This window comes from Aythya fuligula, chromosome 8 (genome assembly GCF_009819795.1).
Source record: "Aythya fuligula isolate bAytFul2 chromosome 8, bAytFul2.pri, whole genome shotgun sequence".
Lineage (NCBI taxonomy): Eukaryota > Metazoa > Chordata > Aves > Anseriformes > Anatidae > Aythya > Aythya fuligula.
In genome coordinates this window covers 1688303-1710716 of record NC_045566.1, presented here as the reverse complement: position 1 = coordinate 1710716, position 22414 = coordinate 1688303, and the positions used below count along the sequence as shown (strand labels likewise).

The following is a 22414-nucleotide window of genomic DNA, read 5'->3' as shown; positions in this document are numbered from 1 at the left end:
TCGTGGCTGCGTCCTCTGTAGGCTTCAGAGTGAACGAAGGAAGAAATGTTCCCAGCTGGTGATCAACTTTTAAGCGAGCCTCGGAACCGTGGTGCTTGAATAAAATGTGTTGCAGGCAGCTCCTCACCCCTCAACACCCCGGGGGTGGCAGCAGTGACCCCCCAGCACAGCGGTAGGCATAGGGGTGAATGCAGTCCCCATCCACCTGGCCCTGGGTTGTGGGGTGCAAAGCCCCAGCCCCGTTTGGAGAAATGGCTTTCAGAGGATGTGGTTCAGAAAAACAACCCCCCTAGCTCTGTCTGATGTGTGTGTCCTGCCTGGTTTCACCTGCTTAATTATTAATTATTAATGTCTGGGTGGTGGGGGTCAGCTTACAGCCGCTCTCCCCCAACCTGGTGGTGCTGCTGCCACCCCACAGAGCAGAAACTATACCCGGGGTCGCGCAGCCCCAGCCTGGCACCTATGGGTGCTGGGACTTCTGCAGGAGGCCGGCAGCAGGGTGTGCTGAGCCTCTTCCTACCTTGCTCCCCACCACGGTGACAACAACGGCGCTGGATGAGCTGAGAGGGGCAGGACGGGGGTGTGAAGGTGGCTGCGTGTGTGGGGACTGATGGAGCAGCCCCACTCTGCTGCCCGGAGCTGGGCTCGCGTGGCAGCAGCAGCTACTTCAGAGGATCCTCACCTCTTGGCTAAAACTTGCCTTCTGGCTCCTTTCCCTGTGCTTTGCAGGCTGCTGAGACCTGGTCCTGGGCCAGTCCCTGTGTAAAAGCCAGAAAAGTGAGCTGTAAAAATGCTGAAATGTGCACACAAAGGTGGTGTGAGCCTTCAGACAGCCATGTCTGGTGGCAGCGGGTCAGGGTGCGTGGTGCCAGCCAGGTTCCTTTCCTACTCCTGCTCCATCTTCTGGAGGTCCCCGCCAAATCTGGCGTCTTGCAGGGCTTTGGACTCTTTGCACGTCGCTGATTCTGGGGGTGATGAGCATTCAAAAGCCACCTTGTGGCCTCCGTTCACTGCTGCGAGGTTACTTGCCCTGAATAATTCCTATTTTCCTAGGCTTTCGAGTGGACAAGGAGGGAAAAATGTCAATCTTTGGCACCCAAATTAGGCTTCTAAATAAAACTGACTTAATTTTCTGAGGTGCTCACATCAATGGCCAGGACTTGTCCCTCTTCTCTCAGCAGCCTGCCGTGAGGTCTAATTGCTGTAGGTCTTGCTCCGATGGTTTAATCAGAGCTACCATCCACAAAGCTCCACGAGCTGTTCCTCTTGTAAGCAGCAGAAATAAAGCTAACCACAAAGCTAAAATTTGCTTGATGGCACATCAGCCTTCGTGGCACGGTCACAGCCCGTGACGACCACACGAACCATGAAGGCATCACCATCGTGTTCACGGAAACTCTTCCAGCGAGCTGGGAAACGCTTTCTGCTCCCAGCAGAGCCCATAACGTTGCTCTCCAGCACTTCTTGCCCTTCCTCTTCATCACTGGGGTAAAGCCCCATCCCTCTCAGGCCACCTTTCTTCATCTGATCCTATGGTGGTCCCATGAGCTGTGGGAGCCGTGCTGGGGCAGATGGAGGCACGTGGTGGTTTCGCAGCTCACAAAGCCTCAGGGCACGCAGGAAGAGCCCAAATCTCTGCTACAAGCTGCTAGGATGGAGGAAAAGCAGCATCAGCTGCTACTGGGGTCAAACTGGTTCTTGGCACACCGTCTCCTTCTGCTTGGGCAGCGTTGTAGGGTTCCTGAAAGGATTGAGGCTGGATATGGGGTGAGGGGCTCTCCTGCCCAAAACTGCCACCCTGCAGCAGCAGTATGGGGGTGCTGGGTCCCCATCCCCTCCCCACCACCCCATCAGCTCCTGGGGAGCAGCATTCGGGCACCGACGTGGCACTGATGTCCCTGTCTCTGTTGCAGGTTCCTCGTCCCCGGCTCGCCCCGGCACGCCGCTGGCCGCCTGCGGCACCCCGCCGCCCCCACCGCCGCGGCCCCCCTCCCGGCCCAAGCTGCCCCCCGGCAAGCCCGCCGTCGCCGACCTGGTAGGCTTGGGGCTCTCTGGAGCTTTATGGGGTTTATGAAACGAGGCTGGAATGGGAAAAGGGCAGCCAGCGAGTCGGGAGTGGTATCCCCATGGGATGAAGGCGTCGGGGCTGTATGGGGTTGGGGGGTTTGGGATGGGTACGGGGTTGCTGCTCCTGTGCAAGGAGGGGTGGGTTTGGATGTGAAGCAGCACGGAGAGCAGGGATGGGGCCAGCAGGGTGGGCTCCCTGTGGCCGTGCTGCAATCAGGGTGCTGGGCACCTCCCTGCAGCTCGGGGCCAGTGCAAGCAGAGAATTTTGGATGGGTGTTGTGGTACAAAACTATCCCAAAAGGAGCTGTGAAGACGCGTGGGCACAGTTGGCACTGCTCTCTTCCCAATACCGGTTGCATTAAATGCACCCAGTGGCTGCCAGAGCTGCAGTGCCCCACTGCTCTCCTGTGAGCAGTGCAGTGGAGGATTTAATCTGCTGTTTTCCTGGATCTAGAAGAAAATATTTCCACATTAAATAACTGAAGTCGCTCAGGTTTGCACCGACCTGGCAGGGAGGCTGGGGCCAGCCGGGAGCAGCCTGCCTTGGGGTACACAGGGGTCACGTCTTCAGCAAAAGCTTCTGGTTGTTTGATGTGGATGTTCTGTGCTTTATTTCCTTTAACCTTGTGTTATTTTATGTTTTTTCTACAGTCCAGGCCTTTTAGCCCTCCTATTCACTCATCCAGTCCTCCTCCGATAGCACCTTTAGCCCGTGCTGAAAGTACTTCTTCCATATCCTCCACCAATTCCCTGAGTGCAGCCACCACTCCCACAGTTGGTAAAAACAACCTCCAGCACTGCTTTTCTTTCACCTTTCCTACCTCTCAACAGCCCTGAAAGAGTCCCGAGCCCTTTCGATTTGCTCGATTGGTCTTTGGTTTCACGTTGGCTCACTTTAATCAGGTTTTGAAAGGCAAAAAGGGACCGGAGGTGGGCGCAGCGGCCCACCAGGGCGATGCTGTCAGGGAAGCTTTCTCCTCCTGCCAGCCCCAAAAGTTGTGCAAAATACGTGTGGGTGAGGGTAGAGGTTATCACCGAGCGGAATGCAGCAGAAAACGTGCTTGTGGGCTGTAAATTTGGTCAAAACACGCTTTTTTGGGGGGCTGCTCACACCCTGGTGGGGAGGGGGCTGGAAGCCAGATGCTGGGACCCGGGGAGCGATCGCTGCTCAACCCCTCCGGGTGCCTGAAATCCACATTTCCCGTTAAAGGAGGGGTGGGAAACGGGGTCTTGGCAAAGGCCCTTCAAAACCCTGAGCTTCGCACATCTTAGATCATAACGAGGTGCTGCTTCTGGAGGAAACACCCTCAAAAAAAAACCACATTTCTTGCCAAATCCCTCGGGTGCCTGGTGCAGTGCGAGGCAGTTGATGCAGGCCCGAGGTCCCGCTCTCTGGGTGCTGCCGGCTCCCCCCGTGCCTCTGCCTCCATCCCCGCTGCCCTCCCGCCTGCACCCCGCTTCCTGCAGCTCCATTTTCTATTATTTTATTTATTTTATTTCCCTGTTTGTTGCCCTGAAATGTTGGTGCGCTCGGCGGGGCCATCCCAAAGTGCTGCCTGCTGCAGGCCAGCAGCAGCCGGGGGCGCTGGCGGAAGAAGCAGGCTGGCTGCTAGGGAGGGAAGCTGGAGCCCCAAAACTCTTTAAAAACAAAAACAAAACAACAAAAAAAAAAGCAGATTTGCTCGGGTCTGTACGTGCTGAGCCACGGCGTGAGGCGTTCCCATGGGACATCCCCGTACGAGGCTGTTGGGGACGGCGGCACCGCAGCCCCGAGGGAGGCCGGAGCCTCCCGCCTGCGTCTCCATCCCGCTGCTGCTTCACCCTGGAGGTGCCGTGGGTGTTTCTCCGTCCTCTGTCCGTCAGTCCCCGTGCCACCATGCTGCTCAAAGAGCACGCTGCCAGCAGCCCGTGTGCCTGGGGTGCTGGCTGGGGGTCCCGGGGGACCCGGCAGCGGGCGCGGGGCTGGCGGTGCCAGCGGGCATGGGGAGATGGGGGCTGTGGTGGGGGGATGGAGGCTGTGGTGTGGAGGGCACAGCCTGTTTGGGGACAGGGTAAGGGGCTTAGGGAGTCCCAGAGCCAGGGCTGTGAAATTCAGGCTGTGCGTGAGGCCGGCAGCCCCCGCCCTGCCAAGGCCTGGGTGGATTTTCCCATAGGATGTGCATGAAATAAGCCCTTGGGCACTCGCTTTGAAATGTACATGTTTTCCCTTTAACGTGTATTTTTGTGAGCAGAGCTGCTTCTCTGTGTTTCGTAATGGCTTATTCTGCACCCCCCATGTCCCCAGGGTGACCGGTGCCAGGCAAACACCAATGCAACGCTCCCCATGCTCCACGGTGGAGGAGGCAGCATTTTCTATTTATGATTTTTTCATGCAAAAAGATAAAAAGATAAGGGGAAACCAGGAGGCAGAATTGGGGCCACGTGGGCAGGTGGTGTGTGGCAGCAGGTTGGGGACCTGGTGGCCCTGCGGCTCCCCAGGGATGCCCACGGCCAGCACCACGCTCCCGGCCTCGTTTTTTGTAGGGGTAAATCCGTCAGAGTTCGTCCCAGAGCGCTCGGAGCTGTCGCCTCGTTTACGTGTCCCTCGTGCTGTGCTGGTGTGCTTCCGTGGGGGCTGCATGTGCGGTCACTGACTGCAGAGAAAGGCGCTGTTATGTCTGTGCCAGCGAGCCTGCAATTATTTTTCTCGTTAAAATTCTTCTCTGTGTGTCCCTGTGGATAGACGCGCTGCTTGATTTCACCGGGGGACTCGTTTTCGCATTCTTTTTTTTTATTTTTTTTTGCTCTTCGTTGCGTGTCTTCTGCCCGTGTCGTCAGAAGAGGGTGCTCTCAGTGGCACGCTGCCCACCTCGGCAAGGCACCTGCGGGTGCACTTTTGGGGAAATCTGGCCTAAAAGTGGGCATGCCGGTAGCTTCTCGGTGACAGGCAGCACCAAGAGGTGCCACGCCACCGCCTCCTAAACTCAGAGGTGAAGGGTTATTGCAGCAGCACCCGGTGCCAAGCGCTGATCCTTCCCCAAGTGGTTTTTGGGTGGTGTGAGTGCAGGTAACTGGTGAGAACGGGAAAACCCCAGTTAGGCATCGCCTGCCCTGTGTACACGTGGTTCTCTGTGAGCTGTCTGTCCCAAAATGCACGCACACACACCTGCATCTTGCTGCACGTGCTGCTTGCAGCGCTGAGGCTGGAAGCGAGCCCCCTGTGATGTCTCCGGGACCGTGGGCCAGGGCGCCTCGTCCACTCCACCCATAGACAGAAAAGAGAAAACAAAAAAAAAAAAATTAAAAAATCGTTTTTAAGCGGGCAAAAATTCCCTTCCATCTGGGCTTCCATAGCTTTGCTTCCTGCTTTCTGTTCTCCGAGCAAACCCCCGAGTGCCAGTGCCCGCTCCCTGCCCTGCACGCTCGGCTTGCGGCGCCGCTCCCCGCCCCGTAGCGAGACGAATGTCCTGCTCCGTGACTCACTCTGTGTCCTTCTCTCTCCCTCTCCTGAACCTTCCCCATCCCGCTTCAACTCCCGGCCACACAGAGAATGAACAGCCTTCCCTCGTTTGGTTTGACAGAGGAAAGTTTTATTTGACTTTCGAAGGTAAGTAGCGCACAGCACGCCGCCTGCCGCTCGCCCCCGCTCCCGCTCGCTCCCCCGGGCTCCTCCGAAGGCTCCAGCCTGGGTGGCTGCGAGGTGCTGCGGCCAGCTGCCGCCGTTTGGGCTTGATTTGTGCCGTTCATCTTATTTATTTTGGGGAAAAAAAAAAAAAAAAAATTCTGGGCTGAACACCAGGTGCTCACCATGAAGCCCCCAGCGCCCTCGCCAGCCGCCCGGGACCCCGGCACGGAGCCCCCCGGGGAGCTCGGCGTCGCTGCCGGCTGCAGGGTGTGGGGGCTGCGGGGCTGGGCTCCCTGTTGGGCTGTGACGAGGGGCATCCCACCACCACCCAGCCCCGCAGCCCCCAAGCCCTGCAGCAGGGTCCCTGCCTGCCCCTCGGGATGGCCTTGCGCCCGCGGAGACCCGGCGGGGCGAAGCCATCCCGAATCGCTTGCTGCCTGCCTTGCCAGCAGGGCTTCACCAGGTGGTAAATTCAGACAAGTCCAGGACAAAGCCAGGTGGTTAGAAATGCTCAGAAAACTGACAGCAGTTTATTTTTTTATATATTTTTTTGGCTCATCACATCGATTTGGCTGCCTTAGAGCCCTGTGGTTCGTTGCCCATTCCCCAGCACGCAGCGCACGGGAGCAGGACGCAGGAGCTGATGTAGCCACCCGGAGGGGACGCGGTGGCACGGGAGCAGCGTGCCGAAAGGGCCGAGCACGGGCACGTGCAGGCAGTGTTGGCGAGGGCTCAGCTCCTTCCCTTCTGCCTCGCCTTTCCCTTCCTCTGCTGGGCCCTTTCCATCTGGTGCTCGGTTGAGTTTTGCCTTTTCCAGCCCAAGCCCTCCCATCCTCAGGGTCCGTCTGTCCGTCCGCGTGCTGGGAGCCGTGCTGGGGCTCAGGGAGGATGGAATGAGGCAGGACAGGGCACACAGTGGCCACCTTCGAGCCTGCACATCCCCACGGCGCTCCCTCCTCCTCCTCCTCACTCGGTTGGGCACGCAGCCCCGCGAGCACGTGGCAGGTTTGCGTGTGGGTTTAGGTACGAATGCTTCCAAACATATTTTTTTGGCTGGTATTTCTGGATTTCTGCAGTTCCTTGTGGCAGTGTTTCTGTAGGATTTTTATTTTATTTTATTTTATTATTTTTTTTTTTTTGCTACAATCAGAGTACTCGCGGACCTCTATTCCCCATCTTTGTGCAGGGAAAAGTGAGGCAAATGTCACGTTGCTGCAAAAGCCACCCAGCGCTCAGGGGTCTGGCTGTTTTCAGACCCAAAATCATGGGTTCAGGTGCCACGTTCCCAATAGATAACGGCAAAGGAACCCAGCACTCTGCAGGCACCTGTGCCCTGAGCCCCAAAGGTGGATTTATCCTGTGTCCTCGGGCTGTTTTGCCAAAATGTCATGTTTCTAAAAGCGACTCCTGAAGCAGTAACCAAACAGCCAGGCTTTTGGTGGAGGAGCAGCACAGCACGTGCTTAAAATAGAATCGTCTCACAAGCTGCTGGAAAAGAATATAAGGGCTTAGAGCAGAGAGTTTTGTACTTCTCTTTTTGATTTAAAACTTTGTTTAAAAAAAAAAAAAAAAAAAAAAAAAAAAAAAAAGCTGGTTAGGCTCTGAGCTCGTTAGAATAATACAGGGGTTTTCCTGGGGAAGGGCGGAGGGGACTGAGAGCCCTGCATGCCAGCAGCCACAGGATTTCTCAGGAGGTTTTCCTGTTGCTCCTGCCTGGATGGACTTGGGGTTGCCCCCTCCTTTCGCCCTGCTCACCCCACCGTGCCCCTACACGTGTGTTTGCCTGACCCACAGCAGCCGGATCTTTCACTCCTCAAATCCTCTTTTTGCTGCCTCCATCGCTTTGCAGGTGCCATGTGTGTATTGGGGAGGATTTCTTTTTTTCTCTCCCCCAAACTCACAATTACACGGCAAAGCTGCCTGCCCGAAACCTTCCTCCTGCCTTCCCTGCCGAAATGTGCTGTTTGGCAGCACCTCCAGCACCTCCCAAAGCCTTCACCCTGGTTTCTGCAGGGGTGGTTTTGACCCCCAAGTGTTTCTGTATGGGTTTGGAGAGCCCCTTGCTCCATGCCGGGGCTAGGACGCGTGCTGTTGGTCTCTGGATGTGGTGATTTGCTTCCTCGCGGGTCGGTGAGGCTTCCCCTGGTGTAAACTGTCCTCGCTCAGCTCATCACCTTTTTTCCAAGAGGAAAAAAAGCTGAACTGAAGGCAAACGGTGTGCTCGAGACGTGAACACGTCCAGCGGCTCTTGTTAGGGGCTTTCTGTGCGTGGTGGACGTGGTTTCTGAGCGCTGGCGCTCGCTGAGCATTATTTCTTCCAGGCCAGGGCTGAAATAATGCATTCTCCTGGGTCTTTTAAGATGTATGACCAGGGAGATGTGAGGCTACGTTATTTTTTAACACCGTTCCAGGCTGTGCTATCCCTCTGGAAGGACAGTGCCAGCACTGGGGAGGGCTGACCCGTGCCGCGGGGAGGGAGCAGCACTGGCGTTGTGCCTTTGGGGTTGTTGTAGGGCGTGTGGGATCGTCAGCTGCGGTGCCATGTTCTTTCACAACTAATCTATCAAAGCCCAGAGTGTAATTCAGCTGGCAGGGGTGCTTCTCCCAGGGGACTGCATGAACCCTGGCTTCCCTGCCCAAACCCCGTGCCCGATTCGCCTGATGCCACAGGGCCAAGGCACAAGGCAGGGCCTTGCTGCGGCCAGGGGCCAGCAAACACACACCCACACCGACAGCAGGGGAGCAGCAGGTGGAGAAGAGGGGATTCCTGCCGAGGACAGCCTCCCCAGGAAAGCATGAGCTCGCAGCAGCCGCTCGCTTGGCGTCTTGGCGAGGGTCGCTGCCCGCCGGCCCTGCCCGCAGCCTGCGCTGGGAGCTTGCATGGGAGCATGCTGCGAGAGAAACCACCCCGAAACAGCCCATTTCGCCCGCTGCCATGACTTGTGATGTGCTCTGGGGGCAAAACAACCCCCCGTGTTTAGCTAATGTGCAGGCAGTGATGTATTTTTTTTAAAAGGTTGCAGGAGGGTGCGTTGCAGAAACGCGCTGGGGGCACGTTGGAGCCGGCAGGGCTGCGGTTCGCTCCCTGCCACCTCCTGGGGACGTGCTCTGGTCCCAAAGGCTCAGCCCGGGGTGTGGTGGTGCACATCAGACCACAAGGAAGGGACCAGAAGCTCCCCTGGGGCTGATGCTTTGGGGCAGAAACCAGCACCCTGCGTGCTGGCAGCCCGTGTTGGCGCTGCCCTCGGTGACGGTGGGTTGCCAGCACGCCCCAGGGTTTCGGGCAGCCCCTCGCACCGATGCCATTCCTGCAGCCCACCACGGCACGATGCAGCCTCGATGGCTTTCAGCCTGCGGAGCCGTGCGTGGAGTTTCCAGGTGTGCAGGGCGAGCAGCAGCATCCCACGTGGATGCACGCACGGGGGTGCTGCGGGCAGGATTTGGGCAGTGCCCTTTGGAAAGCAGCACCTGCTGCAGGGAGGGAGAAGCCAGCGAGCATCCTGCTCCCTTGGGCATGGGAACCAAACTTCCCAGCCCCCCCAGGACCCTCAAAATGCCCAAACCACCCTGCACTGACCACCGTGCTGGTGCCCTGTGCTCCTGCTCATGTTTTCTTTGCTCATTTCAGGGGGGGTGGAAATAATCCCATAATGGCGTTAGCGCTTCATCCAAAGCCTCGGGGCCTTTTTTTTTTTTAAAATATCTCCCCCCAAAGCCCTGTGTGGGGCTTGGCTCTGAGCGGGGTGCCCCCCCTGCCCCAGCGAGCGGAGGCTTTGCTCTGTTGCAGGCTCCTCTCGGGGTCCCAGCCCGCTCACCATGGGGGCTCAGGACACCCTGCCCGTCGCCGCCGCCTTCACCGAAACCGTCAACGCGTACTTCAAAGGGGCCGACCCCAGCAAGTAGGTGCCGACCAGGGGGTCCGGGTGCGCGTCTCGGGGGGGGTCCCAGCTCAGAAAAGGGGGCTGTCACCTCGCCGTCCCCTCCCCGTGCTGCATTTCGAGCCCCCCCGTTTCCTCCCCTGGGTCTCTGTGCCCGGCGCTGCAGGTGCATCGTGAAGATCACGGGGGAGATGGTGCTGTCGTTTCCAGCGGGCATCACCCGACACTTTGCCAACAACCCCGCTCCGGCGGTGCTCACCTTCCGCGTGCTGAACTACAACCGGCTGGAGCACGTCCTGCCAAACCCCCAGCTCCTCTGCTGGTAAGCCCCACGCCGCCAGCCCTCACATCCAGCCGGGGCGAGGAGGCTTTCTGTGAGAGCGGGGCGCTCGCAAAAACACGTGCTGGAAGTCTCTGTCCTCCCCAGGGCCTGGGCAGGTTTTGGGGAGGAAACTCTCAGCCCCTAAATATTGGCGGGGGTATTCCCTCTGAGCAAGCTGCTTGCCAGGCAGCAGAGGAACAGGGCCTTTCCTGGGGTTTGCTCATTTTCTGCTCACAAAATGCTCCTGCGGTGCCTCCCTGAGCATGAGCAAAGACACTCGGGGGGGACGCGGTGTTTCTGTAAGGATTAAACCCGCTCATGGCCTGGGGATGGCTGTGCCCTGCTCACGGAAAGGGTTAACCCTCCCTAATTAACCCCGTTAATTGCTCGCAGTGACAGCACGCAGAGCGACGCCAGCACGAAGGAGTTCTGGGTCAACATGCCAAACCTGATGACGCACCTGAAGAAGGTCTCGGAGCAGAAACCACAAGCCACCTATTACAACGTGGACATGCTCAAGTACCAGGTACGGCTTCTGCTCACGCCGAGCTCTGCCCAAAACCCGTGCGTGCCCTGTCGGTGCGAGGGGCGCCGCGTGGAGGTAGCAGGAGGTGGGGAAGTGCTGGCCTGGGGTCCCCCCCGTGTGCCGCTAGGTTTCGAGCCCCGAGCACGCCTGCGGTGTGATTGCCCGGCGTTGCCTCCTCTGAAACACCTTGCATTTGCTGCGTCTGTAAAATGGGATTTCTCCCTTCACCCCTACGGAAACTAAATGTTTTTTCTGTCATTTTGGAAGGTATCTGCCCAGGGTATTCAGTCTACTCCATTAAACCTTGCAGTGAGCTGGCGGTGTGACCCTGCAAGCACTGACCTCCGCATCGACTACAAATACAATACAGAGGCAATGACCACACCGGTAGCTCTAAACAACGTCCAGTTCCTCGTCCCCGTCGACGGAGGAGTAACCAAGCTGCAAGCCGTGCTTCCACCCGCTGTCTGGTAGGAGCCCTCTGCGACGGGTGGCGTGGGTGCTGGGGGGTGCCAGGACCAAATCCCATCCCCGTCCTGCAGGATGGAGGCCGTAGCTCTGCTCTACAAAGGGGCACGGTGTTTTCTGCTCGGGTCAGGCTCGAAGCTCCAGCTCTGCCGAGCAGCTCTGGGGCCCGGTGCATGCAGCTTTTAGCAGCCTTTGGAGGCAGCCTGGGCAGCGACTTGGTTCCTACAGAAACGCTCTTCTTCCTCTGCTTGCAGGAACGCTGAGCAGCAGAGGATATTGTGGAAGATCCCCGATATCTCTCAGAAGTCAGAAAACGGAGGTAATCCCCCAAAACGTGCATGTTGTTAGCCATGAATGCTGCGCCCAGACCTTGGCCTCTTTCTCTTGTCCGCACCCAAGTCCGGACAGAGCGATCCCTGCCAGCGCTGGCTGGGGATGATGCTGTTGAGAACCCCACAAAGAGCCTTAAAAATCCAGGCCATGTCCCCGGCATGGCTCTGCCAGCCAGAGCTTGGCCTCACGGAGGGTGTTAGCACACGGGGCACGGGTTCGGCTGCTCTCCAAGCCCCTCGCTCCCTCAGCCCTCCCTGCGTTGGTGTCGCATCCCACTGGGGGCTGCAGCAACCCGTGGGTCACTTCTCACGTGTGCTTCATGCTAGGGTGTCCAAAAAGCACAAATCTGATGGCAGAATGAGGGGTTTCACCTCCTGCCCCCTCCTGGGGGTCCCCGTGCGCCCATGGCAGCGGGCAGCGCGTGCCAACCCGCCGGCGGGGCTCGCGGCGTGTCCCTGCGGGGTCGTAAGGGACCCGTGGGGGGCTTTCCACCCGCAGGCGTGGGCTCTCTGCTGGCCCGCTTCCAGCTGTCGGAGGGGCCGAGCGTCCCGGCCCCGCTGGCCGTGCAGTTCACCAGCGAGGGCAGCACGCTCTCCAGCTGCGACATCGAGCTCGTCGGCGCCGGCTACCGCTTCTCCCTCATCAAGAAGAGGTTCGCGGCAGGTAGGTGCCAGCTGGTGGCTCTCCCGTGGGGTGGCAGGAGGGCAGGAGGTCCCCGGGGTGAAATACCCGGTGAAATCCCCCCAAAAATCCCCCATGGGGGTGCGGTGTCTCTGGCTGCGCGTGGGCAGCGCCCGCTGCTCGCCCCCCTGCTGCGCCCCGGGGCTGGCGGCTGATTTCTGGTCCCATTTCCAGGTAAATACTTGGCCGATAACTGAAGGAAGCTTATGCAAGTCTGTGGAAAATAACACGGAAAATAACCAAGGACTGCTCTGCGTGGAACGGGTTTTAATTGCAGTTTAAGGAAAATGAACTAAATCCTGCACTCGGGACATTTCTGTTGGAAGTGTCAACAACTTTCAGCGTTTTTTTTTTTTCCTCGGAAAACACCGTCTTGACCAGTCCTACAGTATTTACTTCTAGATGTAACATTGTTAATGGTTTTAAAATGTAATTATTGTATTTGTAAATTGTACTCATTCCAGTAAGGCTGTATTTTGGCAGTTAGACACTTGAGTTTTAGCATTTTACCATTCATGAAATGGATGTAATTTAAACTGTGGTATATAAATTTAATAGTAGTACTGTTGAATGGCACAATGCTTACAGAGGTAGATTACATTTTGTCAATATATACGATTTAAATTCAATACTGATAGCTGTTATAAAGGGGGTGCCTCACAGAAAGAGAGCTAAGCAGAGCCCACGTGCTGGTTTACTTTTTCTTCAGTCCCTCGTATGGCCGATAGAGATGAATAAAAAGCTCGACCTTTGGGTTTAGCTGGTCCAACTCCAGAACCACATTTCCGTGAACGTGGAGGCTCCTAGTGCAGCCTCCCAGAAAAAAAAGAAGGGAAAATGCCACTTCTGTACAGAGCATTTCCTTCAAACCTCCTTTGCCAGACAGCTCCGGGAGTGAGCCCGTGTCTCCCGGGCCCCGCAGGTCCCATGTCAGGGATCTGAGGGCGTGCAGCCCCTGTGCCCTTCCATTTTACCAATTAGGCAGGCAAAATAGACATATTAGTATACAAATATTGAAAAAACCAACGCAGCTCGAGCCAAAAGCACCTGGCGCTGGGATCAGCATTCGCATGGCCTGGAGATGTTTCTGTCCTGAGGCGGCTCTAGGTCGGGGTGTGTGTGGTGGGACGGGTGCCCAAGAGAAGTGCAAACACAGAAGGTAAAGCACAAGTTTTTGAGAGCAAACTCGCCGGTATTCCCAGATGGAGCACTCAGGCCGTTTAGTTATTTCCCCCCCCCAAAATGGAAATATGTATAAACTGTACAGCCCACCCCCTTCAGACACAGGGCAAAACCTAAGAATCAGTTTCCGCATAATTGGTTCATGCTGTGTACAAATGTTATAAGCTCATGCTTCCAGAAGAGATCTATGTCATAGTCCTGAAAATAAGGATTTTATAATGTAAATATTGCCAGAACATAGATATTTTACTTTATATTTTGTTTGAAAGACAAGGTGTTTACATTAGCATTGGGTTTTTAGATGCTTTTTAAACAAAACAAAACACAAAAAAAAAAAAAAGAAAACCAAACCAAATAACCCAAAGCTCCCGAGCTTGTCCCACTCGTGTCCCCCAGACCAGGTCCCTTTTTCCAGGTGTGGGTGCTCAGCACCCTCCCTGGCCGCGTGCCCCATTCCCTGTGCACGCCTGGGCCCCTGTCGTGGGCGATGCTGGGACCGAACCCAGCGGTTTGGGGCAGTTTTCCTTCGTGCTGTTTTTGCCAACGTTTCGCATCCCTCAGCAGCACTCGGGCTGTTTGATTAAAAAAGGAAGCATTCAGACAGTCACTAGGCTGGGAGCATGCACAGAAAGGTCTCAGCGTGGTCCCCTCGGGCCCTGCTCCCTTGTGCTGGGTCCTGGCACCTGCGGGTTTGCCCTGTTGCAGATGGGGCCGGGCTGTTTTTCTCTACAGACACCTGCAGACGTGGCTCTTTAGATGTAAGGAACAGAAAGTTCTTTTTTTGCAACTTTTCTTCTCTTGTTTGCTGCAAGTATTGAGGTTTCACAGCCAGCCGAGGGTGCTCCTTGCAGGAGGAGGAGTTCCTGACCAACTTTCTACATGAACAATATCTAATAACTTGGAGATAAGTCTAGAAAACATCCCCAAATCAAAAGCATTTCATTTGGTGTTTACTTTTGTTCTTAAATATCGCTCCCTTGCTGTGAAGCTGCTGGTTATTTTTGCTGTAAGGCCGCTGGCTGTCAAACTCCGGGCTCTGTGCTGGGCTCTCGCCGTGTGCGTGTGGCTTCCCTTGCAAAACCTTGTCCCGAGCGCAATCGTGCAGCGAGGAAGTTGCACAACTGCACGCTCCTCCTGGTGCAGGCTGCTCTTAGGATGTCTGCGCAGTTATGTGATATTTAAAATACTTATTTTTTTATATTATTTTTTTTTCTTCAGCGTGCCCTTTCAGGAGTTATCCATTATAGCGGATTTTTTAACATAGGTGAGAAAAAAACGTTAAGGTGAGCTCTGGCTCCCAGGGCAGCATTTTCCCAGGCTGTAAGCACCAGGAGACGTCGCAGTGGGGTGCTCTCAGGGTCCCTTTTGCCTGGTTTTTGGGCTGCACCAGAGGAAAATGCTGCTTCCACCCTTCGTTTTGAAGCCATGCACACCTGCAGGTGAGAGCCAGCCGCCTTTCCTTTTAACGAGATCAGGGAGACCTAGGGGAGTCGTTCAGTGCCCAGGTGACAAATTGCCCTGCTCTTGCAGGGGCAGTTATTTTCTCAGCAAGACCCCACACGCTGTCCTTGTGCTCCTTTCCTGGGGCCTGGACAGTTCAAGGTGAGCATCCCAGAGGTGCTTCTTGGGGCTCCTGCAGCACGAGTGTCACGCCAGGAGCCACAGCTTCACCTTTTTGCAGCAGAAACATTTCCAAATGGCCAGACTACCGTGAGAAGGTGTTGTATTTTTAAATGACCTAAGAGGGTCAAACATCTTTTACCGAAAATGCCCTCAGATGTATGTTGTAATTCTGTGTCTCAGACAAACCCGTCTCCGTTTGGCTTTTTTTCTTAGTAGAGCTGATGGTGCTCCCCCTGAACACGTAGCACCTATTTCAGCTCGTGCTTGAGGAAGCCAGTTCTATACCCTGAATATGAAGTGATTTTCCCCTATTATTTGTTGTCAAAGGCGTCATCTTTATGTGAAAATGTCTTTGTTAAAAATCTTAATTTTGAAGCTTACCGTGACTGAAATACGTAATTTCATCACGTTGTACTTTCCCTGTAAGGAATTACTGTCTCAAAGACTTCATTTCATAGCCAGAATACTTACTCTTTTTCTCACAAATTTACAAGGAAAGCAATTCTCATAGAGCTAGGAGGTTTTATGATTTTTTTATGATATATTTTAATTCTCACTTCATTGCAGAGCAGGATAAAGGCCTGTAGAAATAGCCCACACCTCCTGTACGATCTCTCCTTGCATTTCAGGAGGGACTGCCGGTAGTGCTGCTGGCAATTTTCTTGAAAATCACGTGTTTGTGAGGCAAGGTTCCTCAAGGGTTTGCACAGAAGCAGGACTTCACTACAGGCCGAGCAGTATGCGAGAAGATACAGCAGGTTTTAACAGGTGCTTAGAATATTTATTTCTCTGTTACAACTCTCTCTCCTTCTTGACAAGCAGCAATTTTGGGGGGAAATGCCACGCTGCGGTTCGGCCCTGTAATCCATGCATGGTGTCTTTGAAACCCACTCCTTTCTCCCAGCTCCATCCAGGATGCTCCAAGGCTGATGAAATCGGCCAGGTGCTTTGGTGGCACAAATCTTACCCAAAATTGAGTCGCAGTTTGAGAGAGGAATCGCGTCAGGTCTCGGTTCGCAGCTCCGGTCCTGCCCAGGCGGGCTGGCAGCGGGGGGACACGGGAGGCTGGGCTGCGCCCCCGCTGCTGCAGCCCCTCCGGGCTCAAAGGGAGCCCCAGCAGCAAATTGGGTTCCCCGGGGTATCACCCTATATAAGCTATATCATTTTATGAAACCCCTCGTGTATAAAATGTTTATAAATATTTGTGGATTAAGATACACAGGTCTATTTTTAAGATTTAAGTTAAATAAGTTAATGAATGGCTGGCCTTTCTTGCCTAAACGTGCAATGAGATATATTATACCTTTAGTCTACGATGGCCTAGGTACTGCTTAGTCTGTGATGAAAACTTTGCTGCTTACCTAATGTTCTCAGAGAAAAACTGTAAAGACGTACAGGTTTGTTGCACATGGACTCCTGCAGCAAAGCTTTGTATTTGACCACTGGTAATATGAATGTGTTGTATTGACTTGTTGAAGATAATCATGAGACAACATATTTTAAATGTTACTTGCCTTATAGATTAGGATACGAATATGTGGATATCATTTTTGTAAATAATGTTTTTTATAAATGTCTTTCCTCCATTCTCCCTCTCACCCATTTCACAAAATCTTGAATATGCAATTATTTACCATGCATAATACTGCAACAAAGAATCCCCCACATCAGAACAAAGTTTATTAATTCTATACATGAGAACCACATCAAACACCCACCTAAGTTGCGATTTAAATGTGATTTTTCTTTTTTCCTTGAAAATAAAAACCAGAAAACACTACTTCGAGTGCATTTTGCTTCCATGTGGAGGAGCACCCGGAGGAGCCAAGCAGAGGGATGGAGGCTGCCACGATCCCCGTAGGAAACTGAGCTCAGCGTCCCAGCTGGGGCATGGGGCTGTGGTTGGGGTTGGCATGTGGGGACCCATGGGGACATTTAGGGCTTGTGGGGACATTTAGGACTTGTGGGGACATTTAGGGCTTGTGGGGACACATGGGGACCATGCCTGTGGGTGCACTTGAGGGATGGGAAGAGCCATGGAGGCCACAGGGGCACATCAGGGCCTTTAGGGACCTGCAGGGACCATGGAGACCTGAGGGGACTGAAGTGACAGGCGGGGACCTGTGGATGTCATGGGGACACAAAGGGGCTGCAGGCACACGTGTGGCTCTGTAAAGACCACAGGGACCCCTGGGGACCCATAGAAGCGTGGGGGAGGCTGTAGGAACCCATTATATAGGACCATAAGACCTATGGGGGCTGCTGAACCCTGCTGGAGGGCTTTGGGGACACATGGCGGGGCACATGGGGACACGGAAAGGGGGTGCTTGGAAGCACCTGAGGGGCTCAGAGGGACGTGTGGCGGCTGTGGGGACGCTGTGCCAACACAGGAGACAGCCGGGAGGGGTGTCCCATGAGGGGCTGCAGTGACACGAAAAGAAACAAGGCGGCTGTGGCGACATCATGAGGAGACCGCGGACACAGGGGGACGCTGAGGGGCCGCCGGCCGCGGGGCGGCGCTGGCCGAGGCCCTCCCGGCCCCTCAGCGGCCCCGAGGGGGGATGCGGCGAGGCCCGGGCGGGTCGGGCACGGAGCCCCGGTGCCCTCCGGGCTCTCCCCGGCGGCCCAGCACCGCCTCCGGGCCGGGCGAGGGGGAGCGGGGCGGCGGGGAGCGGGGTGGCGGCTGCCCCCTCACGGGTAGGGGCCGGGGCTGTGGGGCCGGGGTGTCAGCGGGGAGCCCTCCCTGGCTTCAGGGCTGTGGGATTTCCTGGGGAAACCCCAATTTCCTTGGGGAATTTGGGGTTTTGGGGGTTTGGGGGGGACTCAGTGCGTGTGTCCCCGCTCTGCCACAGGTCCTGCCGAGCGCTTCCCGGTGGGCGCGGTGGAGGCCATCCTGCGGGACGTGCTGCGGGGGCACCTGCAGGAGCTGCCCTACGAGCCTGGCACATGCAGGGAGATGGCGAAGACCATCGCCGAGGTACCCCCATGGTTCATTCGCTCTGGGGGCTGTGGTGTCCTCCTGCTGCTTCAGGGAGGTTTGGGAGGGGGTCCCACAGCGCGGTCTCGATTGTATTCTCCTTCCTTGGTAGGTACTGAGGCATCCATCCCCCTCCCCGTGCCATTTCTGGTAGCAGTTAACGCAAAACTTGAGGTTTTAGGGTTGTTTTTTCCAGCAGCACACCTCTCACTTGTAACCACAGGCAGAGCAAGGGTGGTGGGCACCGTCCGGGGTCAATAGCAGAGTAAAGCAAACGCTGGGGGGGGCCCTCAAAATGCACCGAGGGTTGGTCTGGAGCAGGAGCAGAGCTATAGCTTGATGGTGGGGGTTGTTTGAGCAGCAGTGGCTCTGGCCAAACACACGGTTTGGACAAAAATTCTTGCCCTGTCCGGAAATGCTACTGATAAGTTTGAAGTGTGTTTCAGACCTTTCCAAACTAAGCCCTTGGTGGTACCTGTGTTATTACAGTGGCTTAATTCTGCTCAGTGACACGTGCAAACTCCTTGTTGGCTAAATCCAGCCTTGCTGCACATGCTGCCCAGAAAAGACTGTCCTGAGCTTTTAGTTTTTCAGCTGATCTGGCCCAGGAGGGCTTGTCGGCATAGAAAAAGCAGTACTGCCTCAGGTACCTTTTCCCCCTGTGCTCAGCAGGTAAGTGTGAGTGTGTGTGGGAAGGTGATCTCTGTGCAGTGGGAGGATGGCACTCACGTACCCTAACTCCTCACTTCACACCCGTGCTCACATTCCTGTAGTCAGGCAGAAAGATGTGACTGCTTTAGCAGATGGAAGTTTTGTGGTTTTTTTGTCAAATGACATCAGCGGCATGCATCCACCTGCTCGTGGGGCTGGGGTAGCGTGCTGTAGATGTTTTAAATTGCAGCATTTCAAAGATTATCATCAGGAATATTGCAAGGGCTCACTAGTGCAGTGCTCACACTTCTACGTCCCAGAAAACCCAGTCACTGAGCATCCCCTGCGAAGAGAGCTCGCCATTGGAGTCTAACCACGCTTCTCTCTTGCAGGTTATCAAAGCTCGGGTAAAAGCCCTCCTGGTGCCGAGGTACAAGATTGTTGTGGTGACGCACATTGGGCAGCTGAATGAGCAGAGCATGCAGATCGGAAGCAGGTGCCTGTGGGATCCTGCGACTGATACGTTTTCATCATATGTGTTCAAAAACACTTCACTGTTTGCTCTTGCAAATGTCTACGCAGTCTATTTTGAATAATGAGGTAGTTGAGTTTTAGCAGTGGGAAAAATTATCATTCTCTCTAACTCTTCCTGTTTCTGTTTCTGAGAACAGTTGTGAAGGACCAAGGCAACTCTAAAGTGTTTTGTAATGTGGTTACCGTAAGGTTTTTGGTGGTGGATGTAATAATTGTATTTCCCAAGGCTTTCTCTGGGAAGTGATTCTCTGTAAAATGCCGTTTTGCACCTGATTTTAACTGCTTTCAGAACAGTGTATCCCTGTAATACTCTTTCTCCTTGAATTTACTGTGGCTACATGATCCCCAAGTAGAAATCACAGGGGGATTTTTTGAAAGTAAAACAAAATCATTTTGAAATAGTCTGCATTAAATGGCATTTTCAGGCAGTTAAGCATGTGCTTAAGACTAACTGTCCCACAGCATTTGAAATCAAATGATAAATGCCTTTAAATTATATCATAATTTAAATTGTCTGGGTGCAAATTAACTGCCCACTAGGCAGGAGCTTGGGCAGACTTTCTTGGAAACAGCTGCAATAGGAAACAAATCATGGCACCTGCCCCTTTTAAGGGCAATCAGTGCTGAATTGATCACAGTCTCTTCTGCTATAGCAATTCCCACGCTGTGGCAGGGCTCTGACTTGGAGGCCTCGTGGTGTGATGCTCTGCACAGAGTTATTTGCACGGCCTTGTTTTTAGTCTGTTACCACTGAAGATGGGCTTTTTGCTACCCGTGTTTCACAGTTGATACCACGTCCAAAATCGGCTGTTGGATTTTCGTAAGTAAGAGGAAACACCTATGGTAAATGGCTAATGTTACTACATTTTATGTGCAAAGCTGAAACTAGACTAGTCGCTGGATAGAAAGAAATTGCCCTCATGTTTAAAAATGTAATGATTTTAACATGTAAAAACTAAAACACTGTACCTTGTAGAATGTAGACAAACCAACCTGAGCTGCCCTTGCAGCCGTTAGCTGGTTTGTACTAGAACATTTACTACTCAGCCTTTACTCCTTAGTGTGCTCCAAAGAATGAATCCACAATTAAAGAATACAACTGAAATAACCGCGTTTATGTCATGATTATTTTAATCCATGAAAGCTACGGCAGCGAGCCTCATCAGCATCTGCTGCCTTTTAGCACAGCGAGCTTATATCTCTCTCGCTGCAGCCGACGCTGCAGCAGGATGTGGTGAGCAACTTGGCCACCTCGCGCTTTCTCAGCATCGACATCTTCCTGGGGTGCTGTACAGCTCGCTTCGTCTCGGGCTTGGTGTTTAGGATTTCCTCGCTGTCAGTCCCCAGCCTCCGGTCCGTGTATGTCAAGGGATCTGCATAACCATTCTCAGAGGAGGGCGGGGGGTTTTCACTCTCTGTTGCATAAAAATTAGAAGCTAAGCATTACAAGTCATGGAATCGTGAGTCAATTATAGGTGTTTATCAGAAGGAAAGTCAGACCGAGCTACAGCTAGAGAGCTGAGAGTATTAGCCACACTCCTGATTTAACAGCTGGGATGTATGGGATCACTGTCTTGTCACCGGGATGGTGTTAAAAGGGCTATGTGAGGTGCACGTTCTGTGATTAACATGTTAAAATAACAGGAATTCGTGGATTTGTACTGCAGAGTGTTCTTTGCAGAGCGGTTGCCTAATCAGCCTTACACTGATACGTTTGCTTCAGAGGATAAAAGTGATTTGATATGAGCAGCACTTGATGAGCGTGTTAACCGAGGGCTTCTTGTGGGTTTCCTGAGATGCAGCTTCTGTGTTAACACATCAGACACGCAGAGTTCCTGGATGTTCCCACTTAAATCATGCTTGTGATTCATGTGCATTTCAAACACCACCGTACAACCGGGCACTGCACGTGGAGTTTATAAAGCTATAGCAGATACCTCGCTTAATTCAGCAGCTCTGTTTCCTTCTCCTTTACCATACTTTCTGATAGGGTGCTGCAGATGGGATCACTTTTTAAAGCTGCTGCTACCATAAAATTTTCAGAAAAGGCAGTTGTTATTGCATGGAAAACATAGGAAGCCTCTGTTCCTGTCATCTGCCTCATTTATTTTCTTCTTTTTCTAGTTATTTTAACCTGTCTGAGTACAAATTCTAGCAGTGCATGTAGTGGCTGAATTTTCTGACTCTAGCTAAGAATGCACTAATAAATATATAATAAATACACAGCAGCACGTAAAGATACTTCAATCACAGAGCGTGTATTTGGCATCCTGTATTCTTTTAATATCCTCAAGCTGTTCATAAAGTTTCTGGGTTTTGATGGGGAAAGAGGTAGTGTGGTACCCAAGATAATGGTGAAACTTGTATTGACTGCAGCAAGACTTCTCTCTGACCTGTGAAGTGTTACAGCATAACATTTAAAATAAAATTTAGTATAAAATGTTATAGCATAAGCGTTCAGTGGTAACCTTGCACTTAACTCACGCTTCCTCAGGTTGACTTGGAAAATCTTGATCCAAATCTTTTCAATCTAGCAGAATAGCAAATAAAATAGCTAAGCAAAACAAGCTGCGAGGAAACAAGAGATGTGAAGCTGCCCCACATCCCTGAGGGATCTCAAAGCCAAATCCACGCTGTCGATGCTGTGATGATGCACTAATTACTACTCACCAAACAGGTATTGATAATCGGCCAAGTCCCTTCTCCACCGCGAGCCGCCGCAGGTGAAGACGATGGCTCTGACGAAGTCTCTGCCGCAGAGCTTCACGGCGCTGCCCTCGCCGTGAGCTTGGCGTGCCACAGCCAGCAGGGCGAGCGCAGCGAGGGCCAGCAGCGTGCTCCTCATTCTGCGAGGTGCTGAGGGCCAGGAGGAGGAGGAGATGTGTGAGGCTGAGCTGGGGAGAGCTGCTGAAATCCCCGCATTTATACGGCTGCTCCGTGCGCTCCGCTGGGTAATGGCTCGCTCCGAGGGTGGTGATGTTTGCCCAAAAGAAGTTAATCGCTTCTTTCTGGTGGCGCTTTATGGGCTTTGGGCTACGCCGCTGGGGTTTGGTGTTAAAGACATCTTCAGGCTACCTAAGTGCTTTAAAACGGGAACACGGAGTATGGCACCTTTATAGGGAACGGGCTTAGATCAATACCCTTAATGTGTATGTTCTGCAAAAACGTTTATTGCGTGGCTTGTAGGTAATGGGTTTCCTCTCTGCCAGTCTCAGCACAGCTGTGCCACCACAGCCTGTTGCCCAGGTGTTAGCACAGCTTGAGGGACTCCGGGCCTTTTTCTGTGACCCCAAATGACAAGGGAGGTGACTTCTCCCAGGGACATCCTCAGTTGTGCACCTCTCCATCAACCCTGCCTGGTTCTCTGGCCAAGCAGCAGCCGCACACCTCTGAGGAGCCTGCAGTGCGTGCAGGAGGGCAGCTGGGCAGGAGAAAATCACATCCCGAGGGGTGTTTGTGGCCAAAGTAGCCATCCAGACCTACGAACGCTATGCTTCCTAGCGTGCTAAGTGATGGGATACAGCCCTGCAGCACGTGGAGTGTTTGAGCACAGTGAGCTTGTTGGAAC

The 22414-nt window shown here is 53.8% G+C and overlaps 3 protein-coding genes across 8 annotated transcripts in view; 2 read left to right on the top strand and 1 right to left on the bottom strand.

Moving 5' to 3' along the window:
* Window positions 1-12698, top strand: part of SGIP1 (SH3GL interacting endocytic adaptor 1) — a 34681-nt gene extending 21983 nt beyond the window's left edge. For 4 of the 6 annotated variants that reach the window (XM_032192103.1, XM_032192104.1, XM_032192105.1 and 1 more), the window contains 10 exons: window positions 1914-2035; window positions 2719-2845; window positions 5594-5653; window positions 9459-9570; window positions 9716-9871; window positions 10265-10397; window positions 10665-10867; window positions 11120-11184; window positions 11697-11861; window positions 12054-12698. In XM_032192103.1, coding sequence (XP_032047994.1) covers window positions 1914-2035; window positions 2719-2845; window positions 5594-5653; window positions 9459-9570; window positions 9716-9871; window positions 10265-10397; window positions 10665-10867; window positions 11120-11184; window positions 11697-11861; window positions 12054-12076 — 1166 coding nt within the window. In that variant the 3' untranslated portion in view covers window positions 12077-12698. The remainder of the gene's footprint in view (window positions 1-1913; window positions 2036-2718; window positions 2846-5593; window positions 5654-9458; window positions 9571-9715; window positions 9872-10264; window positions 10398-10664; window positions 10868-11119; window positions 11185-11696; window positions 11862-12053) is intronic. The other 2 variants (XM_032192109.1, XM_032192106.1) reach the window with 1 other exon arrangement.
* A 4547-nt stretch (window positions 12699-17245) lies between these two features.
* Window positions 17246-19951, top strand: TCTEX1D1 (Tctex1 domain containing 1). The gene is made up of 3 exons (XM_032192217.1): window positions 17246-17381; window positions 17537-17661; window positions 18705-19951. The coding sequence occupies exons 1-3, from the start codon at window positions 17246-17248 to the stop codon at window positions 18906-18908; spliced, it is 465 nt and encodes a 154-aa protein (XP_032048108.1). The 3' UTR covers window positions 18909-19951.
* Window positions 19952-20025: 74 nt separating this feature from the next.
* INSL5 (insulin like 5) lies at window positions 20026-21691 on the bottom strand. The gene is made up of 3 exons (XM_032191908.1): window positions 21513-21691; window positions 20382-20385; window positions 20026-20259 (listed from the first exon to the last, which is right to left on the bottom strand). Exons 1-3 carry the CDS (start codon window positions 21689-21691, stop codon window positions 20026-20028), a joined length of 417 nt encoding a protein of 138 aa, XP_032047799.1.
* Window positions 21692-22414: the final 723 nt, after the last annotated feature.